The sequence below is a fragment of the Dermacentor albipictus genome, chromosome 1 (genome assembly GCF_038994185.2).
Source record: "Dermacentor albipictus isolate Rhodes 1998 colony chromosome 1, USDA_Dalb.pri_finalv2, whole genome shotgun sequence".
Classification (NCBI taxonomy): Eukaryota; Metazoa; Arthropoda; class Arachnida; order Ixodida; family Ixodidae; genus Dermacentor; species Dermacentor albipictus.
Genome location: NC_091821.1, coordinates 41566148 through 41584077, shown reverse-complemented (window position 1 = coordinate 41584077; position 17930 = coordinate 41566148). Strand labels below are relative to the sequence as shown.

General features: G+C 43.5%; 1 protein-coding gene across 4 annotated transcripts in view; it reads right to left on the bottom strand.

The window, feature by feature from the left end:
• drosha (ribonuclease 3 drosha) overlaps positions 1-17930 on the bottom strand; it is a 213848-nt gene that overhangs the window by 100353 nt on the left and 95565 nt on the right. For all 4 annotated transcript variants that reach the window (XM_065438063.2, XM_065438068.2, XM_065438088.2 and 1 more), the window contains 2 exons: positions 15427-15565; positions 1715-1935 (listed from right to left, as the gene is read on the bottom strand). In XM_065438063.2, coding sequence (XP_065294135.1) covers positions 1715-1935; positions 15427-15565 — 360 coding nt within the window. The remainder of the gene's footprint in view (positions 1-1714; positions 1936-15426; positions 15566-17930) is intronic.

The following is a 17930-nucleotide window of genomic DNA, read 5'->3' as shown; positions in this document are numbered from 1 at the left end:
GCTTATCAGAGCTGTCGTGAGGTATTCTCGCTCTCAGTGGCAACGCGCTTTCGCGGTTTCGGTTCCGCCGCGTGATCGCAACGGAGGCGCGCGAAACGTCAATTTTTTTCTTTGTCGGCAGGCTCTCGCAGGTGCGGCGGAAGTTGATTTCTATATTGATTGGGACTGCTCTTAGCTTGTTTATCACCACCGCTCACCAGGTATTCTTGCTCTCTGCGGCAACGCGCTTACGCGAGAGGGTGCCTCAGACCTCTGCCCAAGGCAGCCGCATGCAGAGATGTCATGTGTGTGCCAACACAACTCGTCGCTCCGAGAGGAGAACAGACACGCATTTTCGCTGTGCAGACTGCGATGAGGCGCTGTGCATAGACCCTTGTTTCAAGGAGTACCACACTCTGAAATACTATTGAACATTTTGCAGTTCTGAGTGATGCCGACACCAAAATACTGTTCCTAATTATTTTTTACTTTTTATTCCTGACTTTATACATTTTGTACATTCAAGATCTGCAATAAAGTAATTTGACCACCTGGGAAAGTTTTTTTCAAAATAATTCGACCCTCAAAGGGTTAACACTGATACGTTAGAAGTGTACCCTATTCATACGCCGACGCTTGTAACGCAGCTATTTGCCCACCCTTAGCGGAAACACACCGTATTAGGATAGCAGTGAAGACAAATGCCGCAGTTTCCACAGCATGCCCGCCATGTGTTTTTGTCACTGGCAGCTAAGCGCACCCATCTCTGTTTCTGTCCCCTCAAAGAAGACATGGCTAAGTTATTTTTGCAAACTTGCCGATATTAACGATATTATTCATTACTGATACGGAAGAAACTGTTTCAATGCGCGTAATGTACTCATGAGAAGAAAAATAATCCCGTTCGGCTTGCACCGCCGGCTGCCATTTTTGTTTTGGTGTCCCGTACTGACAGCGGCAGCCACCTGCTTGTCAGTCTGCAGCAAATGCGGGATGAAAAAAGAACATGTTTCTTTTCGTGGCAAATTTAACCTGTGTAATTATCGCACCCCTGAATTTGCGTCAATATTTTTGACAAACGAGTGCGATCATTACGCGAGTAAATACGGCATATTAACGACATACTGGTTGCCACTGAGACGTGGGATGAACATCTTCAGGCCCTGGAAAAGCTACTAAAGAGAGTAAAGGATACGGGGTTGACGAAAAAACCAACCAAATGTGAGCTAGGGTACAACGCTGTGGAATTTTTGGGACAAAAATTGGGAATGGGACAAGTCGAGCCCAAGGAGGATATCCTAGACAAGATACAAGCAGTGAGCAGGCCTAAAACAAAGAAACAAGTACAAGCATTTTTGGGTACACACAGGATTACGAACGTAGCTGGTAATAAGCACATGTTTAGTCATTATCAAATAGGTTGCATAAGTGTTAGTATTTCTTCATTGTGTTTTAGTTTGAGTGAGTTTTATTTTATGTTTGGGGTACAGTGGAATTGAAATCTGTTTGCAGTGCTGCTCTGCGTCTCCCAACCCCACCTCTCGTAACATCTGCATGCCCCCGAGGTTGGTGACTCACAACATTAAGCCACTAATGGTGATATATTTTGACGCCTTTGACCACAAGACGAAAGAATGAAACAGGACATACAAGCGCCTGTGTATGCTCAGTCATATTGTTTTGTTGAACTTTCTGTTCAAAACAATATGCTCTAAATGTTTTCCCTTTAACCTACCTTAGCAAGAACGGCCAAGTGCTGGTTCTGGACAATGGCAGCTCGATAGGTGGCCAATCCACCTTCTTCGAGGTCAGCGAACATAAAGAAAAGGTGGATGCTTGAGAGAAACTCCACCACTGCATCACCAAGAAACTCCAACCGCTCATTATGGCTGATGCTGGATGCAGTCTCCTCTTGTCGGCCAAAGCGTGACATGATGTTGATCAAGGTATTGATGCCTGCAATGCAGAAACCAAGGTACAGTTTACATACAATGAATTTCCAAAGAGCTGCACAAGTGAAATATGTACAGTACAAATTGAATATGTACAGTCAGTACAAGTGGAATGTGTATAGTCAAAAGCTTAAAGTGCATAGGCTTTCTTTATGAAAAAGCCAAATTTCTTTACAGTTGGCAATATGCCTTATCAAACAGCAGACCAGACTGCTGATTGCACATCCTGCTGCAGGCTGCAACCCTCAATATTTGAGGCTTCAAGCCTTGTAAACTTTTTTACTTTGATGTTACAAAATAACATAACATGCACCACTGATGCAAATGTGCTGGAATTCAAAATTTTTTACTTTTGTGCAAAATACAAACATGTAATTTATTAAATGCATGCTTGCAAGTGTGACACAAGTGATACACGTGTAATTAGAATAATTTCTTATAAGACAAAGCCTCTACAAAAAGATCTTGAAAAAGTGGAAGCTTGGGTGAGTTAGTGATTCAATATAGACATGTCTGCACAGCAAAAAAGATGAGGAGAAAAGAAAGAACACAAAAAAGGCACCATGTTGCGTTATTTCTTCTGTCCTTGTTTTTTGCGCGGTGCAGACATGTCGGTACTCGACAAATGGCAAGAAGGCACAAAAAGAAACCAAGGTACTAAGGCAGAACTGAGCTACATTCACTTTTTAACACCACTGAACATTAGGGCTGTGCAAATACTGAATACAGTAAACTCCCGTGAACTCATGAATCGCATATCTCAAAATATCGTATAAGTCAAAAGATTTGAAAAGTGCAGAACCCTTTCCCGTAAGTGCCATATATTTTTCATTCCATTAGACCCCTGTTATTTCCTGGTGAGTTCTGGTGATCTTGAAACCTTGACTGACCAAGAATCGCCGCCATTGATAGGTAACACTCACACTTGAGTAAACCTGAACACGTAATATATGGAAAATGCTGTATAACACATGGGTCTAAGGGAAAAAGGAAAAGGAGTTTTAGTTGCAGCACTTTTTGCCACTGTAAGCTTCAGCAGGAGGCAAATCAGATCAATCCACAGTGCACACATGCGGAAAACAGAAGGAGAAAAGGGGTGGTGGGAAAGTTATGTCACAACCGCAGGTTTTGAAGACTTAACATTATCCCCTTGTTGGCTACGTGTTGCTTGAAGATTTTATCAGCATTAACTGTAAAGTAAGAAAACTTTCAACCTCACAGCGCCACTGTGGTCTCGTCACAAGTAATGACTGCACATACACATCATGTGCAACAACACAATTAGCAATGAGCTAGCTGCATGAGTACTTAACAAAAATGGCTGGGCACATGGTGGACTCTCGACACATCAGCGTGTTCGGCAGAAGTTTTTGAACCGAGTTGTTACATCATTATTTGTTTTCACCCCGAAATGAAAAAAAAAGAAAAGAAAAAGAAAGGTTTTCCATTCAGGTTGGCCATATTCTGTGGAGCTTTTCATCCACGCATTGCCTGCACTTGTGGCTCAAACCTGCTACCTCATCTATAATTGCGCACGAGCTTGCTGTCATTTTAGAAGTAGCAGTGTCATGATGCCAGTTTTCCATGTGTCGCCCATGAGGAGGCAGGCAGACTAGTAATACACTTGCAAGCATTTTCAATGTGCCTTTACAACCATCCAGCACTGCGCTTTCACCTGGTACTGTCGTTTGACAAGAAGGTTCATTGGGCAGCTGCCATCTATCAAAAAGTGAATGTGACCTGCAAATTTTACTTCTCTTCTCAAAGTTTATGTACATTTTATCTGTCGGTTGCAGACTGCAAATGTGCATACCACTGAACCTTCGGCAAAGTATTTTACTACCTTCAGCATGCCACAGAAAAAGGAAGCTGGCACAGGAATGTGCTGTGTACCCGTTTCAGAAAAGTTGCACAGTTCTGACAGATCAGACAACTCACATGCGCAGTTTTCATCTCCGATGATGAATGAGCAAATTGACTGAACATGTCCTGTAGTTCATTGCAATGCAGAATTCTTTTTCTTAAATCTTTTTTTGTACCTCTGAGCAAGTGGTCAACCTATACTCCAAATCAGCTTACATTTCCATTTATAGGGTAGTTGTCAATTAGCACTGTGTGTGACCAAAGCTTAGTGGCATAATTGATCTTCAAGAAACACTGCCAGGGGCATATTCATTTCGAAAACACCACTTTGTATGGTCACAATAAGTTTTTCCTTTATTTGAAATTTATGCCCCTTATAGGGCAATTTGCACACCATCCAATCCTGGTCCTCTGAACAGCCAATTCTGAAATGCATTCTTGGTGAAGCAATACAAAGAAAAATTAAATTTGCGATATCTTTAACCGACATGCAAACAGATAAAACGGCCTTTTTCTTGGCCTTTTAAAGGGACTCGAAACGATTTTGACGATATTGCACAACTGTACTGAGTCATTAAGGTAGCTCTTTCTGATCATTAATTCATGCATCTAAGTGCTCCACATAAAGTGTAATTTATTACAAGGTTGTAAAAATGTGCATCGCTACCCATAGGCTCCTGGGCTCAGCCTGCCTCTACCCCCCCCCCCCCCCCCCCCCGGCGATGGGGAAGCCTACCCGCCTCCCCTCCATCTAATGTGTCATTGCGAGAGTTTTGTCAACCACATCATTTGAGGTTTTTTTTTTTACTTGCCTCCACCTTTTTACTTAAAATTTCATTGTGGCTAATAGCTTACTGCATCATTGTTGGCGCGTACGTGCACGGATTTTAATACACACTTTGCTTTAATTCTGCAAATCCTGAGAATTGGAGAATAAGCACATCAGAACTTCCAGCGGCGGCTGCCTTGTTCGTATTTTCTCATTTTAACATTGTCTTATATTTACACTCTAAACACTATGCACATACACAATATATTTAAATATGTACACAGGAAAAGGTTTATATTTTTTATAGAGAAGGAGGTAGCGAATTAACAATTATTTCTAAAGGTATGGATAGCTTATGCCTAGAGAATGAATATGTTGCTGTATGCTCACCTCACTTCAAAATGCTTTGCATGCTTTTTTGGCCCTGCAAAAAACCTGTAGGCTTTAGTGACCCCTTCGGTAGGGCCTTTTATCGACGGCGTGTGAAATGCACGTGAATGATGTGTGTCTCAGTTTCGCTTCTCTTACCAATCGACTAGCCATATACAGCTTTGCTGTAGAACATCGTGATCGAGCTAGTGCCTTATCTGCCACGCCTTGGCCGAAGTAACCTGTCGTGTTTGGTGTTAGTTGGAAACAAGCTGTGATAGTTGTTGTCTTAGCGTAGATAAAGAGCATAGATGCTTCTTTTCTTTTTGCAACAAATCCTATCACCCCAAAAGTGAATTGATGTCAGTGCAAATGTTTAAAAGTTGTATTTTGTTTCATCCCAGTTGCCATGCGTTTCTCTAAATTTACGCCGGTGCTATGATCGGTCCCATCTTCTTCGATCACGCGCTGACCCGACAACATTGAATGGACGAAATACTGGAAGGAGTGGTGGACGAGTTTCTCAGTGAAATCCCCCTATCATGTCTTCCACTTCCGTGGTATCAGCAAGGTGGGGCACCAGCACACAGCAGCAGCTGAGCATGAAACTGGATGGATGCGATTTTTCATGCGAAATTGGCCGGCCAGGCCACCTGACCTCTGTCCACTCGATTTCTTTCTTTGAGGTTATGTGAAAGATCGTGCTTACATGATCGAGACAGACGTCAGATTAGGTCAAGGCAAGGACAACGAATGTCTGCCATGGAATTCCAGCGTCGGTTATCAAGAAAGCCACTGAAGATGTGATAAAGCGAACTGAGTACTGCGTAGCTGCAGAAGGAGACACCTATTCTAACCTGTCCTCTAAGCAGCAGCTGGTGTTCAACGGCGCTTACGAATTCATAGATAATAAGGGCACACTGAAATCTAATGTATTCTTTAGTTTGTTTTTTGTGCAGGTGTCGATTGCCAATGTGGCTCATTTATAAGCGCTATATTTACTTTCTTGAACGCATCGGTTTTGCTATTTCTCTACACGTGGGTCGCTTCCCAGTCTGTTTATTTCGCTTTTATTTTTTCCCATGACCCTGTTTTTGCAGCACTTATAAACTCTCATGAAAAATAAAACCATCACTTTAATTTGGCTTTGGTCCGAAGCAAATTTCTGGCACGAAATATAGCTGTGCGCATACTCTGTCGATTCAGTGCGAGCAATGCTGGGATTTCAAAACATGCTATGTGTATTACATTGCTTTTCGTGCTTCGTGCATGGTCAGAGCGGCGTTTCGACCGCGTTATCAAGGGGCTTTTGTTATCAATGGGATCAGTCGGCCTTGACATACGGATAATAAGTGTGACGTAGAGAGGAAGGAATAGCTGCAAAGCCCCCAAACCTGTTGTTGATGCTCCTTTCGTGCCATTATCAATGTGATGCGCTGTCTCTGTGCTTGCGACAGGCAACGCAGTTACACTCAATCAGCTTATTTGAGGGCGCTGCTTTATGGATGCGAGTGGGAGCACAGTCACGTGGTATTTTTTATATTTCGTGAGGTTTGTTTGCCAGTTGGAAAATATTGCACGCAATTAGTACGTCGCTGAAAACACAGCAGTTAGATGTCATTTGGGGGCGCCTGCAAATGCCTCATTGACACTTTGATAATTAGGACAGTACTGCTCAAATGAGATAATTAATTGCAATAGTCGAATTAAATTTCAGGAACGAAAGAATTACTGGCGGCTGCGCCACTGTACTAGAAAAAAATATGCACTAGGTTTTCTTCGAGTAACGCAACTGCTCTTTTTAAAGTCTTGGTGCATGATAATTGGGGAACCCTGTATAATTTACCTCAGTAACCGAAATGAGGCCAAGTCGGATTCACTCGAAATCAGAATCAACAGCAGTCATGCGCAGGAGCACTTATACTCGGACTCACAGAAAAAAAAAAAAAAAAAAAAAAAGACAGAGTGAGGCTGCAGTTTCGCAGGAAAGGCGAAGCAGTATTAATGATAGCGAAGTATACGACAATTGCACGAAGGAAAATTATACCCCCGAGAGGTGCCAGATTCTTGGTGGTGGGAGAGCACTCAGGCTGTGAAATTGAACTGTCTCCTACTATGAGGTCTTCTAAATTCTCATATAAGGCCGTCACTTAGTGAACAATTCTCTGAAGTGCCACGAAGTTTCTTCAGGTGCATATATATATATATATATAGGGTTAGGAAAGCTGGAAATCAGCGTAATCGTGAACACATTGTTTTTCTAAATGTTTAAAATGTTTTACACTTAGTTAGACCAATATTAGTTCTTTGTTTGGACTGTAAAGCTCTGCGCCACCAGGTGGCTGGACCGTACAGATAGATTAGCCCTTTCGCGTACGTCTATGCTAAAGCTCCTTCATTAAAGCAGTAGTACAATGGAGGGGCTTTTGTTTAAGCCTGAGCTTGCTCAGAACTTAATAAACAGCAATGGAGAGACGCCTGCTCGGCAGCGGATGGAAAAATGCGCAAAGGAGGCAAATGGACCCTCTTCAAACATCTCTTAGAAGATGGACAATCCAAATGTAATCAGAGACTAGTCATAGACCGATTAATTAATAAGGAAATAATGGAAGGCATCTCAGAGGCCTCCATATTTCGGAAACTAGCGAACAAATACCTTCCCATTAGCCAAAGCCCAGGTTCTCCCCTCCTTCAGTATGAGGGCGCGCCTGCCCCAGAGCTGGACGTCCCCTTCTCGGAAGCTGAGATCAGGGAAGTGCTGCACAATTTAAATGGAAGGTCTGCCCCAGGCCCCGACGGAGTTACAAACCGGCTCTTAAGAAATTTGGACGACAAAGCAATTCAAGCTTTAGTGAAGGAGATAAATGAGGTATGGGAGGAAGGCGTTGTACCGGAGAGTTGGAAGAAGGCCACAGTGGTCTTAATCCCCAAGCCAGGTAAATCACCCAGCTTGGAGAACCTCCGTCCTATCGCCCTTACTTCTTGCATTAGCAAAGTAGCGGAACATGCAGTGCATAACAGGATATCGAGACATATTGAGCGCAACGAACTATTCCCGTACAATATGGTTGGTTTCAGGCCCTTGCTTTCAACGCAGGATGTCATGCTCCTGCTCAAAACCCAGATAATCGACTTTTAAAGCAAAGATGTAAAAGGCGTCCTCGCACTGGATCTATCCAAGGCATTCGATACAATTGCACATGACTATATCCTTCAGGAGATATCGGCCTTGAACTTAGGAGTTAAATTCTTCTCCTTCGTTGCATCCTTCCTCGAGAGCAGGACGGCGGCCATAAAGTTGAGGCAATCAGTCTCGGAATACTTCACACTCGGAAACAGGGGTACTCCCCAAGGGGCAGTTATCTCACCCCTTCTGTTTAATATAGCAATGCGAAAGTTGTCAGAAAGCCTTGCAGCAATTTCTCACGTAGGTCATGCACTATATGCTGACGATATTACAATCTGGTGTCCTGGAGGATCGGTGGCTACGGTCGAACAAGCTCTACAGGAGGCTCTGGATGTTACAGAGTCTTTCTTGAAAGGTACGGGACTGGCGCTCTCGCCTGGAAAGTTGGAACTCCTGCTGTACAGACAGGCTAGACGAGGTGCTAGGGGACTCACCCCACTCGATCAGGTGCCAATTAGCATTCGTACCAGAGATGGGCACACCATCCTGAGAGTAGACTCTATCAAAATACTAGGGCTTTCAATAAACTCAAAGGGATGCAACGCTAAGACTATAGCCCAACTTACCACGAAAACTGAAAACATTATTAGATTAATTATGAGAGTGTCCAACAAGAAAGGTGGCATAGGCGAGGATATACTCCTAAGGGCTCACCATGCTTTCCTCATCAGCCATGTCATTTACATAGTCGCAGCCCTCAATTGGACGAAAACAGAAATGGATAAATTAAACACGCTTATGCGCAAAAGTATCAAAAGGGTGATCGGCGTGCCAATCACGGCTAGCACAGAGAAACTAATGACATTGGGAGTACACAACACAACTTCGGAATTAATAGAAGCACAAAGATCTGCACAAATTATTAGATTATCAAACAACAAAGCAGGCAGAAGACTTCTGGATGCGGCAGGCCTCCGTCCTAGCTTCAATCAGGAAAATATCACGCGACTTGATATTCAGACAAGGAACTCCTTTATTGCAGACCCTTTCCCAAGAAATGTCCACCCCCAACACAATAAAGGTCAAAGGTTGGCGAGGGCTAGAACTTTCTTAAAGAACATATCCGGAACGGAGACCTTTGTTGACGCGGCGCGACACGCCAGTGCCAACAAGTTCTCCGTAGCCATAGTCAATGACAGGGGAGAACTCCTCTCGGCCGCCTCGCTGAAAACCTCCTCGGTCGATGTGGCGGAACAGGCAGCTATAGCTCTCGGATTACTGGACTCAAAACGCACTATGGTGTACACGGACTCCCGAACAGCCGTTAGAGTGTTCGCATCGGGATTGATAGCCAAAGAAGCAGCCAGGATTCTAAACGGCAAACACCCCTCTGACATTGTTCACCACATAGTCTGGTTCCCAGCTCACATGGGACCAGACGTATTACCGGGTCACCTGAACCCCAATGAGATAGCCCACGACCGTGCGCGAGGTTTCGCATGCCGCGACGGGATGGTGTCTCGGGTGAGTTCGGGAGAGCTCGTCCACAGTGATCCACTGGTTACCTTTCATGAAATCACCTCTCATTACAGAGGGAATAGGCAGAGTTTTCCTTTCCCCCATCATAAGCTCAACAGGCCACAAGGTGGCACGCTTCGCATGCTCCAGACGGGGTCCTACCCCTCTAGGGGCTTTTTGAACAAGCTCCACCCGGACATTGATCCACTCTGCCCAGATTGCGGCACTGAATTTAGCTCATTAAGTCACATGCTCTGGCAGTGCCCTGTGTTACAGGATTTTAATACAGAAGAAGACTGGACGAAGGCCATCACAGACCCGAGACAAGACGTCCAGCTCCTGGCTGTCCAGAGGGCCCGTGAACGAGCGGAGAGGCATGGCCTCTCTGTTCCGACATGGGACTAGCCAGCGGCTGGGTAGGGACCTGCAGGCCCCCACTTAGCTCCTCAGGACCCCAATAAAGTCGTTTGCTGCTGCTGCTGCTGCTGCTGAGCTTGTCCATCAAAATGCCCAGCTAGCATGTGGTTACCAGAATACCAGACATGCTCAGCACTGCGACAGAATGCATGCAATGCACGCTGCTTCGATAGCTCTAGCTTGGGATCAACTGCCAGGTAGCTGGTGGAGAGGGAGAGGCTTCGAGCGCTGGCTCCAAGACAACCGGAAGTAGATAACACAACATCCCATCATTACATAGAGCCAGTGAAGTTGGAGCTTCACCCCAATCACTTGGCAAACAAGCTGCAGATAAACTGCATGGCTACGGAGGAGGGTAACTTCCAATCATTCATAGGTCTCTTAATACGAGACGCTTCACACAAATTGTGGTGTGAATGATTTATTGTAGCTGCACCGTATGTGTCTACAAAATTTGACCGAACCCTTTCAGGGTCCCTAAAGTAGGCAAATGGTTGCATATTCTGCAGACAGCAAAGCCCACTTCGCATACTAAGTGGGTGTAGGTTTGCTTTACTACAGTCGCTGACCGATAATTACTGATCTGGACATGCTCGGTAATTTGGACAGCTTCACGGCACCCCCAACTGCCTCATAGTCTTAAAGTGTAAAGACGACCGATATTTCAGACAGCTGCCAGCTCTACATTCGCTTATCCAGACTCCGTCTATGGCTGTAGCTTACGTGGGCTCTGCCGCCATTATCTCCTTTGGCAACCTACATGAGACATCACCTATGGACTCAGAAATTACACGCTCAATGGTAATCTCTGAGGCATTGCCTTGGTCGGAGCCCTACGCCTTAGAGATTTAACTGAAAATGCCGATCTTGGAGGCTTTGCCTAAAATATAGGTCGCATCAACATCGCGATCTATCATCACATCCTTTTCCGGCTATTCCAGCAACCCTGCACTTACCCTGCTTAGAGTATACTAGACAATGATCGAGTGGGTCGAACGGTGCTCTCCCATTGAGGTGCCGTGTGAAAAAAAATTGTGCGAGGGCGCTGCGAGTGAACTGGATTGGGGCGGAGACACGCTTCACGGCATATTCAACATAATTTCGCATTGCAGGCATTGAGACCGACTGCACACATGCGCTCTTATAATGCTGCTTTATTTCAACTGCAAATTTATATTGACACATTTTTGCTATGTATACATATTTGAGGCATGAGTTACACTACATGATGTCTTCAATTTTGCTGTCGTTGTCAAGAGCGTCGTCTGCTAGCCAGCGTGCGCTTATTGCGCGGACGCTGGTGGACGCCAGTTTTTCTCACAGAAAGTTTGTGCAGTAAAATTTTTTATGGTTTTACTTACTTTGGTGAGCCCGCGGCTCTTGTCGGTTGGTACCGATTGTAGTTTTAGCCAGGTGAAGAGCTATTTTCTAAAAGTAACACGTAATTTTTGTCAGAGAAGCTGCCTATCTGTAACATGAAGCTACGTAAAAAATTTTTATTGATATCCTGTCATTTTACGTGCGCTTCTTGTTGGTGGAATCTTGATCAGGGAGATTGATACAAGAAAATGATATTAGCGTGAAATAAACCAGGTTTATTAATGCCGCGGCACAAAGAGATGCAGATGACCAATGCACTTCTAGGTAAATCTAAAAGTACATAGAGATATATGTCCAAAACATATATGTACGAGAAAAATTATCACACATTCTAAATGAACTGATTAAAAAAGTGAAAACTCCTGACCGGAAAATAAGAGTTTCTTTTAAAAGCTGCAGCAGTCCCAGGTGCTCACAATCAATTTTCAAGAAAAGGAATCAAGGCAATTATTGGACATTAATGTGAAGAACAGTGTTAGGGAAAAGACATTGCTTATGTACTCAGACTGAATTGGGGAGACTGGGAAGTCATTACGAACGTCCGTGGCTTGTCTGGTGATCTCCTTCAATGTGCCAGCAGGCGTAATAAAGCAGAAACATATATATAATCTAATTGAATGGTATTTGCTATTTAGCATATTTGACTTCAGAATTCACCGTTAAAAATGATTGAATAGCCGTTTCCGTTAGAATGCAATGCATAACAGCACTTTTTAAGTCTGTCACTTTAAGTCACTTTTTAAGGTGAAGGACTAATGCAAGTTGATGACTCTTATTCCGAATGGTTCTGCTGCTGGAGAGTCGTGGCTGTTGTGTAGAGGCGCACCTGTTCCTGAGATAATTAATGCACGGGTGCTAATCCGTTCTGCCTAACAAGTTCCCAGCTGTCATATAATATAAATGCCCCCTTTTGGCGCAGCCTTTAAATCCGCTAACTTGATTCAGGCAAGGAAAACATTTTTTTGACCCTCTCTACATATCGGCAACCCAATAAAACTGGGTGCCCAATGTGGTACCACACTTTTATTCAACGGACACAGCAAGTCTACAAATATCTCTACGTGTATGTGAGGCATGCCATTCTTTTAATTGCTTCATTATTGTTTTTATGATAGTGCACTGTAATCTTGAAAGCAGCTGTTTATAATATACAAGCTGCTTAGTTGAGTGGATATAGTTGGGAATGGAATTACATTTAGGTATGAAATACAAGATAAGCATAACATGTTTTTCTCAGAAATCAGACTCGTGAATAATTTCTTTCGTTTACACCCCTAGAAAAAAGCCGAAGGACTCAGCTACCTTATTTTTTGAAATTTTAATTTTTAGTTACACAAATCCTGGCGTTTTACTTTTGGCATCTCAATCCCATCGAATTCCGTGACCTGGTTTGAGCCCGTAAGCTTGAGTTGAGTAGCGCAACACCATATATCCACTATGCAGCGACTAATTAGACTACCACGCAGCCCCTTTTTTTTTAATGTGTGTTTATTGTTGTTAAGCATGGACTGGACAAAAAATTTCACATGGCTTACGGGCCAAAGATTAGCATATATAATGGCTACCCAAAACTGTTTTTGGCACCCGAGTTGCGACCGCAATAAAATAACCCATACCAATTACTCCACATTCTGTTACCAGAAGCATGAATGGAATGTTGCACAGCAGTTTTTTTTTTTATATATATATAGTACTTCCTGTAAATCTGAGTATGGGGTGCCGGATGGGGCAGATATGTTTTATTTGTTTGAAACGGCAAGCAGGTAGTTTACATGTTTTTCCGTCTGCGTTTCACAAGATCTACTGATGAAAAACTACCGTATTTATTTGATCCTAACATGCCCTCGATTGTAACGTGCACCCGCTTTCTGTGACCAAAAAAAAATTGGAAGAGAAACGCCCTCAATTGTAACGCGCACCCGTTTGCAGTGACCTAAAAAAAGAAGTCCTTTACAGTACCGCGCACCTCATGATTTCATACAGAAATACAACATTCTCTCATTTGGAAAACCAAAGATTTACTCCCAATGCACTAAAATTGCAATAAATAAAAAAAGTCGTAGTTTTGCCCAAAAGGTGAAGCCCCGATTGCAATAGCAAATTAGTAGACAGCTATATAAAAAGTGTAGTAGTTTTATCGGTCATATAAACTTTTAAACATGTTCCTGTGGGTGGGAACATGTTTAAAGCTTGCCGTCTTAAAACTTTTAAACACTCGCTTACTAACTAAAGTAACAAGTATGATGTCATGCACGCGCAAGCAAACATGAACACGTCTCCCTCAATGACCGCGGAAACTTTTTATCAGAATGCTGGAGTGAGAAAGTGTGATAGGAGGAGTGAGCGAATCGACCTTTGTGCGGCCTCTCGCTTTAACTTGAACTAGGCGACGAGAACACAGCGTGGTGCACCTAGATGCGTACACTCTGTCTCCATTGCAGACTGCTTTCAAGATCGGGGCCGTGTGGCCGCGCTGTGCGCAGCTGCCGCCAGAGTACAACGCTTCTGCTGTTTGTGCTAGTCCTGCACGCAAGTTATGGGAACTCCGAACGCGTGTGATGCGGCCCGATTTAGGTCCGTCTCTGCACAAGCAATCACTTTCCTTTTATTTGCGGCATCGTGATGAACACTTGGCGTGTCTTTGCAGTCAGCACTTCCATGCTGATAGAGAAAAGCAGAAAACGGGAAGACGAACGGTGGACTAACCGTACTACACCACATGGAGGAAGCTACGGCAGCTAGGCTCGAAGGGCATATGAGGCGGCCATTTTGAAACGCTGATGGCGATATTGGAAAACAGATTTAGGGTCGTACTTGATTCTAACACGCAAGCAATATTGAACCCGTTTTATCGGGAAAAAAGTCCGCGTTAGATTAGAGTAAATACGGTATGTATGCAAAAATACACTCAAGGGATACATGCTGCTTGAAGAACAAGAAAAACATTTGTTCTCCAAAGGGAACCGTACAATAACATAGAAAAGATAGCTGACACTGCGGCTCGCAATGCACACGGAATCACCAAGCAGCAATAAAAAAAAATAAAATGAAATAAAAAATAGAAAGAAATGCAGCTATTCCTAAGGCATAAATACATGGCATATGCAATTATGAACACTGTTTGAGCGGTATTAAACGTATACCAGTGCGCAAAGTAGTAAGAATGACCCTTCCAAAAAGTACTGCCAGCAGTTTCCAATGGCACGACCTCGATGCGGCCCAATCCACTTCAATCGCAGTGCCGCGACAGTATTTTTCGTCATCGCATGCCTCACTGTATAGCATGCGGTGCCCCAGCCGTTTTTCCCACTCAACCACATTCTATTACACCCTAGCCCTGCTCTCACCATTCTGTTTGATGGGTTTGCCTTTCGGACAGTGTACCACCATTTTGTGCTTGTTTAGTTTGCGTTCCAGTCTTTTTCGTTAACTTATCGACAGGCTGCGTAAAATGGCACCAACGCAGGTGCCCTCGCAGTCCGAATGAACCCGACTCCGCAACTGAAGAGCCTTATCTGCCCCCACCACAACGAGCTGAAATGCGGACATCATTAATGACCTGCTGGGCTGCAGTGTGGCAATTTTTGCCACCATTACATTTGATAACTTTGGAGACGTCGACAGCACAGTGTCGTCATGTGCTGAACTGAAATATGACGAAATAACTGAGCAAGTTATTCCACCATCAAACAACAACTCTAACTTGGATGATGATGATGTGTCGTGTGCTCTACAGGCTTCACATGCGGATCTGGCTTAAGCCTTTGCAGTCCTTGCATTTGTGTACAGCAACAGCACAAAACTGGCAGAAAAACAGGCGTACTTGGTTGCACATAAGCGGAAGTGCGTGCAGCAACAAATGGACCACTTATTCCTTGCACAGGGGTCCTAAATCGTAAATAATTTTTTTTGGATACATTTGTTTTTTCAGACATTCAATTGTTTGGACTTATTTACATTCCCCGTGGAGTCCAAATTATCAGTTGTCAAGTGTATTTCAATGTCACTGTTTCTGAAAGTTCAAGTGAAGCTCTTCAACCTCACAAATGTACCTCTTTTTCGTGTGTTGAGGTAGTGTATGCGCCGATCCCCGTATTCAGGCTGCCTGATGCCACAGTTGGTCAGTGAGTTGCGTGCATGGTCTGGGTTAGTGCCAAAGTTCTCCCGGTAAGATGGGTGTGTTAACGCCAGCTGCAAGAAAAAAACAACAGTTAAATGCAAATGGCCTCCGCACAGTTAAACATCGTTTTTCCCTGGTATGGGAAAAGACATCATTTTACCATGATATTAAACAACTGATGCTTCGCAATGCATGAGGAACTGATGCTTTCCAGTCATGTGTACAGTGTGTTTCTTACCAAGACAGTTTGTTTTATGGCACCTAGTTAAATTGTGTGTCTGATTGTTGCAATGAACAAAAAAAAAAAAATGATCAATCGGGTTACGCGCTATTGTCTGTATACTGCAATGCCACCTTAATCACTGTGCATGTCAAGAATACTATATATGAATGTCACATTCTCAGCTGCTTTAGAAATTCTATTCCAGCTTTCTTGCCAATCAGTATTTCAATCACATTAAAACCTTAAAGGATGACTAAATGTGGTGCTCTCGAAACTGCACATTTCAACAAGTTCCCTTTGTTGCCACAACACCTTGATGAGTATCCAGGGTGTCCACCAAGTTGGCATATTCAAACACCCTGATTTTGCCAGGTTTTTCCTGCCTCTTTCATGAACATTCCCTGACAGTCTACGCAACACCGAGGTGTAGGAGCAAGCTAAAAAAATGGCGGTTTATACCTTGCCAATTTGCAATGCAAGTACATAATTTTCAAGGACTACTACAAGAAAGCTGTAAATCAATTCGACTGATTCATGTGTTTCATGATATTCCAACTACCTGGCCAGGCCCACACTCACAAAACAAACAGAAGACGCACCATTATTTGTAGAATGTGTAGGTTCAGTTGATAAATTCACTTCTTTCTAGCATACCACTAGGTTCATAATAACCACTCGAGCTGTTAAGTTTCTCGATTCAAAATTCTTTTTCTCCTTGAATTTTCCAGAACAAAGTTCCTGAACATTACAGGTTTTCCCTGATGGTTGATGCCCTCAAATTATGGCTACTGTTATTACTATAATTAAAAGATTGCTTAGCGATCAATTTTGGGATAATGTTGAAACTGTAGTATAAGCACACAGGATAAAGTCTTCTCTTCATCAGATATGTTAATGTGGTAATTTCACCAAGCACTTCTCAGTGCAGAATGATTTCAGACCATAAAACCTAGGGCCACTTAAGTAAAACAAGTATAACTGAGAAAGGGACAAGGGGAGCACTATTTCAAATATTTTTTATACTTTGATTGCTTGCACTACTGTGTGTTGTCGTTCCTTTGTCCCAAGAGCACGGGAGGAGAACCCCACATCTCCCACAACTTACATTCTGGGTAAAAGTAGGAACGCAGTGGCACATGAATTATTAGAGGCTTTTCATATTCAGAGTTAGTTAACTCTTTGAAAGTTTTTGCCGTACATGTACGGCGGCGGTTTTCTGTCCCGCAAGGTCTTTGCCGTACGGGTACGGTTTCGACCCTCCGTAATGACAATGATAATGACAATGTGTGCTCACTGGGAGGTGCTGCCACCTTTTAGGACTTACAAGAAGCGTTTGAAATTTGTACTACTTTCTTGGGGAGATAAACAGAACTGATTTCTAGCTTCAGCGCGTCACGCAGACTGCGGCAACACCCCTTTTGCGGTTTCGGTTTCGCCGCGTCATCGCAACAGAGGCGTACGAAACATCATTTTTCTCTTTGTCGACACTCTCTTGCAGGGCGGTGGAAGTTGATTTCTATATTGATTGGGACTGCTCTTAGCTTGTTTATCACCACCGCTCACCAGGTATTCTTGCTCTCTGCGGCAACGCGCTTACGCGAGAGGGTGCCTCAGACCTCTGCCCAAGGCAGCCGCATGCAGAGATGTCATGTGTGTGCCAACACAACTCGTCGCTCCGAGAGGAGAACAGACACGCATTTTCGCTGTGCAGACTGCGATGAGGCGCTGTGCATAGACCCTTGTTTCAAGGAGTACCACACTCTGAAATACTATTGAACATTGTGCAGTTCTGAGTGATGCCGACACCAAAATACTGTTCCTAATTTTTTTTTTACTATTTATTCCCGACTTTATACATTTTGTACATTCAAGATCCACAATAAAGTAATTTGACCACCTGGGAAAGCTTTTTTAAAAATAATTTGACCCTCAAAGGTCAAATTGGGTTTATTGGTGCAAAAGCAACTTAGGCTTTGCTGTGCCAGACACAGGGTGTTAGAAAGTAAATGGTAGAAATAGTAAAACTGGTATTATTTAAAGTGTGTTGAGAAAGCCTACTTCCTCTAAAAAATTCACATCTGTAAAAGGAACAAGTAAATCAGCTCCCAAAACGTGAGTGAGGTGTAGTAGTGGTATGTGCAATACGTATAGATCACGGAAATGTTTTTGTCTTTTTCTTTCGATATGTGTGCATGTAATCAGAATGTGTAGTA